The following is a 12,637-nucleotide window of genomic DNA, read 5'->3' on the forward strand; positions in this document are numbered from 1 at the left end:
GCCATAAATAAACATATTATTTATTATTTTTAAAGATTTTACTTATTTATTTTTAGAGAGAGGTGAAGGGAAGGAGAAAGAGGGAGAGAGAAACATGGATTAGTTGCCTCTTGCATGTCCCCAATCAGGGACCTGGCTCACAACCCAGGCATATGCCCTGACCCAGAATCAAACCGGCAACCTTTCAGTTTGCAGTACAATACCCATCCCACTGAGCCACAGCAATCTGGACAAAGATATTCTTTACTAAGAGAAACTTCATCTAATATATCCTTTAAGGTATGACAAAAAAGACCTAAAGTAGATGAATTAAGATATCAAGTCAGGCAGAATTTGGGATGGGTTAAGCAAAGCAAGGCAAGAACCAAGCACACTCATGCATGGAGGTTTTTGTTCGAAGCATCTTAAAGGTAACATGTGAAACAGGACATGTTACAGGAAAATGAGAATGAAGTAGAAGAAACTGCAATAAATATTATGAGCTACTAAATTAAAAAAAAACAGAAATAGGTAGTGTTAGAGCAAAATGCCCTAAGAAGGGTAAAATATCCTCTTAAAAATAGAGTATACACTGGGTGGAGGATATTGGAAGTATTTCAATTATTTGGAGTAATTTCATGCTTGGTCAAGACAGAATGTACTTAAAAGTTCAACCTGTAAAAAGCAACTCTTTCTATTTTATCTAATGTTTCCTGATCTGTAAATAGAGAAACTTAAACTCATGTTTTTTTTTAACTTATTTTATTTTAATTGTTGTTCAAGTACAGTTTTCTATCTTTCACTCCCATCACAGCCCAACCCCCCAGTGCTCCCCACCTCCCTCCCACTTCCATCCCCACCCCTAGTTTTCGTCCACATGTCCTTTATACTTGTTCCTGTAAACCCTTCCCCTTTTCCCCTGAAATTCCCTCCCCTCTCCCCTCTGGTCATTGTCAGCCTGTTCTCTATTTCAGTGTCTTTGGTTATATTTTGCTTGCTTGTTTGTTTTGTTGTTTAGGTTCCTGTTAAAGGTGAGATCATATGGTATTTGCTACACAATGAAATTCTATGCAGCAGAAGGAAAGAAGGAGCTCCTACCCTTTGCAACAGCATGGATGGAACTGAGAAACTTAAACTCATTATGTCTTGAAGTAAAATTCCTAAAGAGAATGTTGAGTCAAATAATGTAGCTGTTAAAAGGTACTGTTGAGAGCACACACAAAACTATGGAGCAACATCAGAATGGCATGTGTTTTCTATGAAGTACTTGTCAATAGGTGTTCATACATTCTGGAAACAGAAACTGAATCACTTGTTACTTATATGTTAGGTTTTTAAAATAGTGGAATGGGTGTTTTAGTCATATCTGATACAAATGGCACTTCTACCACTATACATTTCGCCAGAGGAAATCTTAATTCACTGAAAATCAATTTGGCTATTCTTCTCAATACTACGTCTGAATACACATCTGTACTTCTCAATACAACATCTGAAGGTGAGAGTGACAAAGGTTTGTTCAGGAACTCTTGAGTTCTAAACATGGTAAAGTCCATTTCTCTCTTTTTAAAAATGTTTTTATTGAATTTATTGGGGTGATATTGGTTAACTCTGTTTCTGATCTCACTCAATACATAAAAGGTAAAGAAAAGTAACTTTTTCCCAAAATAACTTTGTTTAACCCATCTTGATATGGGAAAATATTAGGTATGTATGAATTAAGTGAAAATGAATACAACTGAGTACTCTCCTTCAAGATCTTCAAGAAATGTTATCATAGTTGCCATTTAAAATTGCAGTCTTGGTTTATAAAGTAACCAAGAGTTGGCCAATTATTCAAAAGTAACCTTAAACTGGCCATCCAGATCCAGATGTTTGGAAGAGACACAAGAAAAAACACCTGCTTTCTGTCATAATTATTCTTGGAAATGAAGTTATTTTTTAAGTTTAACATGAGATGGATTGCATTCTCATGGAACTGACAATAAGTATGTGCTCCTCAGATAAGAAAAGTTGAGAAAATAAAGAACATAAAATATACTGAAGCATTTGAATCTATATTAATAAACTGTCTTACTTGTTTGAGAAAATACAGGCAATACAAGAAGCTCTTAATTATCACTGGTGATAAAAGATAGTGAGTAGAAGGATAAATTAAATCACTAATTTCCCAATAATCTTTGTATTATCACATTTCATTCTCTGCTTTTGCTGTTTCTGTATCATTGGATAAGTTAACAAATAATGGCACCCTGACAGCAGCAGCAAGAGACTGACATCAGTCTGACACAGAGTGGTGGCTGCAGGTCTCAAATCTCTCAGATGTGTTTTTTGTTATTAGATTTAAATAAATGTTTGTAGGATAGTACTAGCCAATTAACCTCTCTACAATTTCTCCATATTTATGCCAGGCTTGGTACATTTTTATATTAGTTGTTCCACTCCTGAAGGCATTTGATTTGGGGATCCCTGACTTAAAAAATATTCAAAGTAAAAAAAAATCAGGTAATATAAGAGGTTCATGTAAGTGTTTAAGGTTGTTGTGTACATTTGTTTGTATGTTTACCTATATAAGTGAAATTAATAACTGTACTAATAAGGAAATAATAGTGTCTCAGAGGAAAAGTCTCAGATTGTTATCCAAATGGGGTAATTCAGAGGGAGATCCAAGATGGCTACAGAGTAGATAGAAGCCCCGTCCACTTGCTCCCAGACCTGGACTAGTCTTGCAGCTAAACCACAGAACAAACTCGAAAATCCAGCGGAGAGTGAGTGAGAGTGCATGTGCATGAATGGTTATGTGGATGAGAGTGTGGAGAGTGTGTGTGAATGAGCAAGAGCCTGCCCACCTGCAGGGCACCTGGTAGTGGGCAGCCTGGGGTCTCCAAGTGGAGCAACTGCTGCCACTGCTGTCCATCCTGGCACTTTTGGCTGTGCAGATTCAGGGTGGCTGAGAATTGGCTCAGGAACTTTGAGCTCCAGGGGTGGAGAGATGGCTGGGGAGGTGCTGACTCCAGGAACAGCACTGCAGGAGCAGGTCCACCCAAGGCTGAAAATCTCTGGAGGGAGACCGGACAGCAGCCCTCCACTGCCCCATGTTATGGTATCACTGCAGGACCCTTCCCAAGGCCATCCATTGAAAGATCCAGAGAGAAAACTATATCTAAAACTGTAGGAGACTCTGACAGCTGGTGGCCAACCCTCACTGAGAGAGACTCTGATTTTGGGGAGGAGGAGTGCATGGAGAACAGGCCCCACAGGGCTTGATGCTATAGCATGGGGGCCACACAGAAACTTTAAAAAGAGGAGCTGAGGCCAGACTCGAGACTTGGCAGGGACTCAGTGCTCGTGTGCACATGTGCATGTGTGCATGTGCACAGCGGCTCTGCTAACAAAGAACTCAGAGGAATAAAGTCATGCTGAAGACACTGTGGGACTCAACCCAGCATGACTGGCAAGCAGAGGACTCTTCAGAGTGGACAAATCAGGCCTGAGGCTTCTGCAAGAGAGCAGCAGGCTAGGGGCTGGATGGCTAGGAGCTAAATGCTTGAGATTTGCTGCAGCTAGTCAGATGCCCTCAAACACAGGTGAGCCCAACCCCCACCTGCAGGCTGCAGGATTACAGGCTCTGCAGGTCAGTAAGGCCAGGCTCAGTAACCTGCCGGGTATATTTCCACAGGGGAAAAGAGAAAAAGCTCTGAAAGGGCCCTTTATCAGACACTATGAGCTACACTGTTCCTTGGGCCCTGATCCACTAAACCCAGCAGAGCAAAGAGGTTAGAGACAGGTGCAACAAGGGGGGTTCAGGGCCCTGCTCAGCCTCAGCATCTAGATAGAGTTGCTGTCAGCACCAAGCAGGAAAGAGCTGCCCCTTTTACACAGATTGGCCCCTCACAGCAAATGGACAGCTAATTCACCAGAAACCATACTTTATTGGAAAGAATCTGGGACAGACCAAGATGTGTGGTGAGGGGTCATGAAAACACTCCCACCATCTTCCCTGAAGACTGATTACTGCCCCTCTGGGGGTGACACAGGGTTTCCACTCTCCTGATCACACCAGAGGCCTGCTCTGGAGGCAGGTGAAGAAGGCACTGGCAATCCTCTCAGGTCATTAAATGAACCACTCCTGGGCTCTGGGCTGATGGAAAGCTGGCGGGGCAGAGGAGGGGATCCATCCAAATCTGAAGGATACAGCCACAGACTGTGGATTGTTTATAGTCTCGAACAGGCTGCCTAGGGCTAGGCTAGGACACCATCTGACATTACCAGGGGTGGATCCAGAAAGAGAAGAGAATGGTAAGCACTAGACTCTACCGAGATGAATTCTATCATGGTCTTCTCTGTGATTTGGACTATTTGCTCTCTCGCATAGCTTTTTTACATTCATTTCTTTTCCTTCAAGCTTGTGCCTATTCTGTCACTAGTTTTTATATTTCAGTTTATTTCAAATCTCACATTTTGCTCTTCCCTTATCTTACTCCATTCTACCTTCTTCCTTCCTCTTCATATTTTTGTGTTAAATTTCATTTTTCTCTTGCTACAACTGGTTTCTATTCCACATTCTTACTAATCCCCCGCCAGCCTCTCAAAATCATTTTTCTTGTCATTAGTCATCTCACAATCTTTGTCCTGTTCTTAAAATACCCTGTTCTCTGTGCACCTTTATTATCTTTGCTCATTGGTTTTGGATATGGTTGTTGTTGCATTTCTTCAATTTTATTTATAGATCTCCACTGTTTTTGTATTTTAAATTTTACTGTTCCCCTTTCCTACTCCATTTTGCTTTACTCATGCCCTGTTTTTTTGTTTTAAATTTCCTACATCTTAGCCTGGTTTTCATTCCTCACTCTTAGTATTCTTTCTCCCTCTATCCTCTCAAAATCACTTTTCTTTCCTCTAGACATTTCTTAAGCTTTTCTTTCTTTCTTGTTTCCCTCTTATTCCCATCCCACCTTTATCAATTTTTGATCATTTGTTGTTGATATTGTGTGGTGGATCTTTTCCTCCAATTTGGTTCATATTTTTCTTACTACATATTTTTAAATTTTTGTTTAAACCTAATACTATACACTTCCCTTTACTTACTCTATTCTGCCTTCTTCCCTCCCTTTTTTATTTATGACCTAATTTTGTTTTCTTTCTTTCTTTGCCTTGTTTCTATTCTCTACTCTTATTATTTCTCCTCGCTCTACCCTGTCAAAATAATTTTTCTTTCAGCTAGTCATCTCATGTTCTATTTTCCTTTCTTATAATAGTCTTAATCTCTTTATACCTTTATTAATATTTGCTCATTTGCTGTTTATAATGTGGTGGCAGGTGGGGGTTATTTTTGCAGGTGTGGGTTTATTTTCCTGGGTTGTTGGGTTTGTTCTGGCAGCACCTGTACAACAGCATACAAGATGTGGTGGGTGGAGTGATTCTCAATCAGCCAGCCAGAGGGAAGGACCCACCAAAGAATGACCCAACAGCAGCCAAAACCCAATTACAACCAGAGAGTCCACATAAACAGCATAAAGGGCATCCCATGAGCATCAATCTCAGATCAAGGAGACTGTAACACCCTGTCCCACAGGTCTCCTACCACAGAAGGTCACACCAAGAAGACAGAGAGTCAAAGCAGATCAATCTAATATGCAGAAACAAACAAGAAGAGTCATGTAAAAAGGGGAGAAAAAGAAACAACCCATAATCAAAAGGAAAGGAGGTATCCCCAAAAAGAGTGCTAAATGAAATTGAGGCAAGCAAACTATCACACATTGAATTCAAAATAATGGTTATAAGGATGCTCAAGGAGTTCAGTGAGAACTACAAGGAACTCCTTGGAAGCCACAAGGAACTTACTGTGAACTACACAACATGAAAAAGGACATAGAAACTATCAATAAGAGCCAGGAGGAGATGAAGAATACAATATCTAAAATGAAGACACATTAGAAGGAGTTAAAAGCAGGCTAGATGAAGCAGAGGATCAAATCAGCGAATTGGAAGGCAGAAAAAAGTTTCTAGACAGAACAAAAAAGTGAAAAATGACTCAAAAGAATGAAGAGGGTTTAGGGAGCTGCAGGACGACATGAAACATAATAATACTTGTATCACAGGGATACCAGAAGAAAAGGAGCATGGGATAGAAAGCCTGTTTGAAAAAGACAGAAAACTTCCCTAACTTGATGAGATAAAAAGTCATGCAGGTCCAGGAATCACAGAGGGTTCCAATCAAGAAGAACCCAAAGAGGCCCACTCCAGGACATATTATAATTAAAATGGCAAAATTCAAAGACAAAGACAGAATCTTAAAGGCAGCAAGGGAGAAAGAGCTGGTAGCATACAAAGGGGCTCCTATAAGCTATCAGTTGATTACTCAACAGAAACACTACAAGCTAGAATGGAATGGCAAGAAGTATTCCAAGTAATGAAGAGCAAAGGCCTGCAACCAAGACTAGTCTACCCAGCAAAGCTCTCATTTAAAATTGAAGGCAAAGTAAGGAACTTTCCAGAAAAAAAAGAAGGTTTAAAGTATACACTTCCACCAAATCAGCAGTGAAAGAGATTCTAAAGGGACTGCTTTAAGATGATGAAGTAAAAGAGTGAGAGAGAGAGAGAGGAACCCAGGAACAAAGGAGAAACATGGCAATAGTAAGTACCTATCAATAATAACCTCATACTCAACATAATACTCAATGGGCAAAAACTAAAAGCTTTTCCCTTAAGATCTGAAACAAGACAAGGGTGTCTGTCTGCTTTTACCACTTTTATTCAACATAGTACTAGAAGTTCTAAGTACAGCAATCAGACAAGAAGAAGACATAAAAGGCATTCAAATAGAAAAGAAGGAAGTAAAATTCTCATTATTTGCAGATGACATCATAGTGTACACAGAAAACCCTATAAGCTCCACCAAAAAACTATTTGATGTAATAAGTGAATCTGGCAAAACAGCTGGATACAAAGTCAATATGCAGAAATTGAAGGCATTTTTGTATACCAACAATGAAATATCAGAAACAGAAACTAGGAAAAATCCCATTTACTCTAACAACAAGAAAAATAAAGTACCTAACAACAAACTTAACCAAGGAGGTAAAAGACCTGTACATGGAAAACTACAGAACACTGATTAAAGAAATTAACCAAGATACAAATAAATGGGACTATATACTGTTTTATGGGTTTGAAGAATTTACATAATCATAATGGTCATATTACCTAAAGCAATCTATAGATTCAGTGCAATTCTTATTAAAATACCATTGGAATATTTCACAGATCTACAACAAATATTTCAAAAACTCACATGGAACCAAAAATGACCCTGAATAGCCTCATTGATCTTGAGAAAGGACAAAGTTGGAGGGATCATAATACCTGATATCAAACTATATTACAAGGCTACTATAATCAAAGCAGTCTGGTACCAGTGTAAGAAGAGACACATAGATCAATGGAACAGAATAGAGAGCCCAGACATAAACTCAAGTCTCTATGGTCCATTAATATTTGACAGAGGGGGCAGGAGCATAAAATGGAGTAAAAATAGCCTGTTCAAAAAAATGGTGTTGGGAGATCTGGACAGGTGTAATAATAATAAAAAAGAAACTAGACCACCAACTTACACCACACACCAGAATAAACTCAAGATGGAGAAAAGACATAAATAGAAGCCGTGACACCATAAAAGTCACAGAGGAAAATACAGGCAGTAAAATTTCAGATATCCTACACAGCAATATTTTCACTGACATATCTCCTAGGCCAAGGGATAAGAGGAAAAAATAAATAAATAGGACTACATCAAATTAAAAAGCTTCCACATGGGCAAAGAAAACATCATCACAATGAAAAGGGATCCAACTATATGGGAAAACATACTAGCCTACGATATCTTGAACAAAGGTTTGATCTCCCAAATATATAATGAATTCATACAACTCTGCACCAGAAGACAAACAATCCAATTAAAAAATGGGGAAAGGACCTGAATAGACACTTCTCCAAGGAGGGCATACAGAGGGTCCACAGACATGTGAAATATACTCAACATCACGAGCCATCAAAGAGATGCAAATTAAAACCACAATGAGATATTACCTCACATCAGTCAGAATGGCCATGATAAACAAATCAACAAACAAGTGCTGATGTGGATGTGGACAAAGGGAACCTGAGTGCACTGTATGTGGGAATGCAGACTATTGCAGCCACTGTGGAAACCAGTATAGAATTTCCTCAACAAAATAAAAATGGAACTGTCTTTTGATCCAGTGATTCCACTGCTGGGATTATACCCTAAGAATCCTGAAACACCAATTCAATAGAACCTAGGTACCCCTATATTCATAGCAGCATTACTTACTATTATTTAGTCAAGTGCCGGAAACAGCCTGAGTGCCCAACAGTAAATGAGTGGATCAAAAAACTGTTCACATTGTGTATATTTACACAATGGAATATGCAGCAAAAAGAAAGAAGGGACTCCTACCTTTTGCAACAGCATGGATAGATCTGCCAAATATTATGCTAAGTGAAATAAGCTAGGCAGTGAAAGATAAATAACATATGATATCACTATAAGAGGAACACAATGAACAAAACAAACAAATGAGCAAAATAGAACCAGAGTCATGGAAACATGGAACAGACTGACAGTGACCACGAGGGAGTGGGGAGAGGAATAATGGCAGAAAGAAGGGGAAGGGATTAGTCAAGGAATATGTATGAATAACCAACCCATGGACATGGACAATAGGGTGGGGATTGACTGTGGGAGCAGGGGGTGGCTGGAGCAGTGGAGAACAATGGGGAGAAAATTGGGACAATTGTAATAGAATGACAATAAAATACTAAAAAAAAATAAAGTTATCTTGAATTTTGAAAAAAAAAAATGAGGCAATTTAATTTTATGAAAGGCATTATAGTTAACCCCACGGAAAGTGTGAAGCTAATGGTCTTATGATCTTATAATGATGCTTCTAGAAGTAGTTTATTTTACATCTTCCAGTAAATGCAATCTTTGTTTATTGGTCTATATGAATAATTTCCCAATGAATTATTACATATTTGGTTTCTTTAGAACCACTTGTCTTTTACTGAGAAACTCCCAAACCGGTATCTTAAAACTCTTGGTAAATAGGAATACTTATCACTGATTGAATATGAAAGAGCTAATAAATTAACAGAAGGAAAGTTTGTCTGCTAATACCTGTTGCACAATTGTTGTCAATTCCAAGCAGAGCTGTATGACATTATTCCTTGTAACTGAATAGTCTGTGACAGCAGCAAATGGTGACCTATAAAGCAAACACAAAAACTGTGATTAATAGGAACATTTTTTGATATGTTCTAAAAAGTAAAACAGCCTAAAATAAGATTTTTAATAATATGAAATAAATTTTTATAGTGATAAAAATATTTAGGACATAGTTAAAAAATTGAGGGAGATTCTTGGAAGACAATTATATTCAAGAAATATAATGTTTGTTTTTCCATCACATTTCTCTCTTTTTTTAGTTCTTAATATTTAGAAGTTATTTGGTACTTCTTACAAAATCTCTTTACTACATCTAAAAAAATCAACCAAAAAAGGAGTACATTAGGCAAAAACAACATTTTAATTTACTTTCAAATGAAGTGAAGATTTTGAGTACGGTATCTTTAAACATTCACAATTAAGGGCTAGTCATGATAACTAACACTTACTAAGGACTTACTATGTGTCAGTTACTTTTCTAAATGCTTTACATGTACTAAATAATTTTCACAACAACTCTTGTAAGATAGGCACTATTATTATTCCCATTTTACAGATGAGAAACCTGAGGTAGAAAAAAGGTTAAGTGACAAATAATATGTGCTGAAGCTAGTATTTATACCCTGGAATCCTGACTCCAGAGATCACCACACATGTCGTTAAACACTAAGCTACTGCCTCAATGAACTCACATAGATTTTATCTTGTACTAAACCAATTATATGTCACTTCACACTTTTTTAAGAACAAGTTGATGTATAAGTAATAAGTGTATGCTGGTATAAGGCTGTATTTTCAAGACTGTTATAAACAGCAGCAGTGTTTCCTAGCAAGTGTTTTACACCAAATGAATTCACAGTGGCTTTACCTTACTCCTTATACTTTCTTGTGTCTGTGAATGCCAATCAGGTTTCTGTGAGGCCAAAACTTACAGGATTTGAGAGGCCCAGTTTACAGAAAACAAACAAAATCACAAATATAAAAGAAGTTATGGAGGTGAAATGTTAGTCAAATTACTGGAATCTTAATCTATTAATCTTACTTTAGGCAATTTACTAGAAATACTTATAATAGAACTGTTTTGTGGTTACAAATTGATTTTTTAAAGGATTTTATTTATTTTTAGAGAGAGGGGAAGGGAGGGAGAAAGAGAGGGAGAGAAGCATCATTTGGTTGCCTCCCACACTTCCCCAACTGAGGACCTGGCCTACCACCCAGGCATGTGCCCTGACTGGGAATTGAACTGGTAACCTTTTACTTTTGTGGGATGGCACCCAACCAAGTGAGCCACACCAATCAGGGCACAAACTGAATATAACTCTCTTCTAGAAAACTCTACAACTCAAGCACCTCCCACTGTTACAAATGTCCATAGAAGAAAGAGGTCCTTTATTGGTTATATACTTTTAAAACAAATTTTTTCATTTATATTTTTTAAAATTTTGATCATTCTAATATCTATGAAGTGACATATCACCACAGATTTAATTTTAATCTCCCCAGTAGTTATATATATTTTCCATATAGATGTTATATATTATCTATATCTAATAGTTGTCAATATTCTTCCAACAAATTTCTAATCAGTAATGATGCTGAACATCTTTATTTGAATATCTGCTATTCATAGTAAAATATCTGCTTAAGCCCTATGCCCATTTTCTATTTGGATTCTTGGTAATTTTACTATTGAGTTTAGGGAGTTCTAAATATATTTATGCAAGTCCTTCATGAAATAAGTGATCAATAGTATTCCTTCTTAGCCAATGACTTGGCTTTTCATCCTTTCAAACAGGATCTTTAGGCAATCAAAGGTTTTTAATGAATTTATCCATAATTTCTTTTCTGGTGTTATACATAAGAAATCCTCACCTTAATGTAAGTCAATTTTTCTTTTAAAATTGTATAATTTTATTTTCTACATTTGGATCTATGAATCATTTTAGTAATCTTTTATATAAGATGTAAGGTTTGGGTCAAGGTTTACTTTTTTCCTGAGCCTATCCAAGTGTTCCACCAGCATTTGTTGAAAGACTATGCATTCTCCACTGAATTGCTTTTGCTCCTTTGTCAAAAATCAGCTAACCATACTTATAAAGGTATAGTTCTGAATTTTCTATGTGTCTATCCTGCTACCAATACCACAGTTTTGATTACTGAAGTTATATAATACTTAAAAATCAGGTAAATTAATTTCTTTTCCTAACTATCCTAGTTCTTTTGCTTTTTAGTATAAATTTTAGAATCATATTGTATATAGCTATAAAAAATCCTGCTGGGATTTTTACGTGAATTTCTTTAAACCTATAGGGAAATTTGAGGAGAACTGACATCTTTACTAAGCTGAGTCTTCTAATACATGAATACAGTATGTCTCTCCATTTATTTAGGTCTTGTTTGATTTCATATATAAGTGTTTTACAGTTTTCATGTACAGATCCTGTAGAAATTTTGCTAAATTTATATGTAGGCATCTCGTTATTTTTGGAGTAACTATAAATTTTACTATGCTTTTAATTTTTGTGTCCAATTTTTCATTGCTAGAATATAGGAATATCATTAATTTTTGTGTATAGACTTTGTATCCTACAATTTTGCAAAATTTCCTTACTAGTTCTAAAAGATGTTTTATGTATATGTAGAATTTTCTCTTTTTTTGGTAATTCAGTTTTAATTTATTTTCATGATGTTTTCTTTGTGATCCAGATATATTAAAATGCCAACAAAATTAACTTTCCACGATATATATATCAGGGACTGACACTAAAAAGTTTTTCAGACTGCAAATGAGTTATACAAGTGAAATATCAAATGGAGATCCAGTTATTAAAATGAAAGCACTCAACATATTAAAAGTTCACAATTATTTGTTTAGAGTTCATAAAATAGTCAGCTTGATTTAAAGAACTATTGCAGAGATTTGAATAGATTAATTTATAAAAATTAAAGAGCTTGAAACAAATATTAAAAAGAAATGTATGCCTTTATTAGAATGGTGTTAGCCTTTAAATAAATGAATTCTGGTAATCAAATTACTCATTTTTTAAATAAGAAATGACACTACAGAACTGCAATACAGGTCCAACAGTCTTGTCTTTACTTTTCCTTTAAAGCAACAAACATAAAACTTTAAAGCTTTATGATGTGAGTAATCATAAAGCACTACTAGGTATCAATTCATCCAAGATACTAGCTTCTTAGTACCTAAAGCACTTGCAAAGAAAACCATTAGGGCAGCACAGGGGGATGGAAGTAATAACTGGAATCCCATGAACATGTGTTTATGTCAATATCTTAGAATTTCCTACACACAGACACACATTACCTGCAAATAGGGAAAGATTTATTTTTTTCTTTCCAATCTCTATGTTTTTTATTTCCTTTTCTTGCCTACTACACCGAATATTACTT

General features: G+C 36.5%; 1 protein-coding gene across 6 annotated transcripts in view; it reads right to left on the reverse strand.

The window, feature by feature from the left end:
- The window catches only part of CNKSR2 (connector enhancer of kinase suppressor of Ras 2), a 289,400-nt gene that overhangs the window by 195,879 nt on the left and 80,884 nt on the right, over positions 1 to 12,637 (reverse strand). For all 6 annotated transcript variants that reach the window (XR_006787678.1, XM_045855937.1, XM_045855936.1 and 3 more), the window contains exon 4: positions 9,179 to 9,266. Coding sequence is in view for 5 of the 6 variants with exons in the window: in XM_045855937.1 (XP_045711893.1) it covers positions 9,179 to 9,266 (88 nt within the window). In the remaining variant the exon portion in view is untranslated. The remainder of the gene's footprint in view (positions 1 to 9,178; positions 9,267 to 12,637) is intronic.

The sequence above is a fragment of the Phyllostomus hastatus genome, unplaced genomic scaffold (assembly GCF_019186645.2).
Source record: "Phyllostomus hastatus isolate PE091 unplaced genomic scaffold, TTU_PhHast_1.1 phas_scaffold_12, whole genome shotgun sequence".
In the NCBI taxonomy this organism is placed as follows: Eukaryota; Metazoa; Chordata; class Mammalia; order Chiroptera; family Phyllostomidae; genus Phyllostomus; species Phyllostomus hastatus.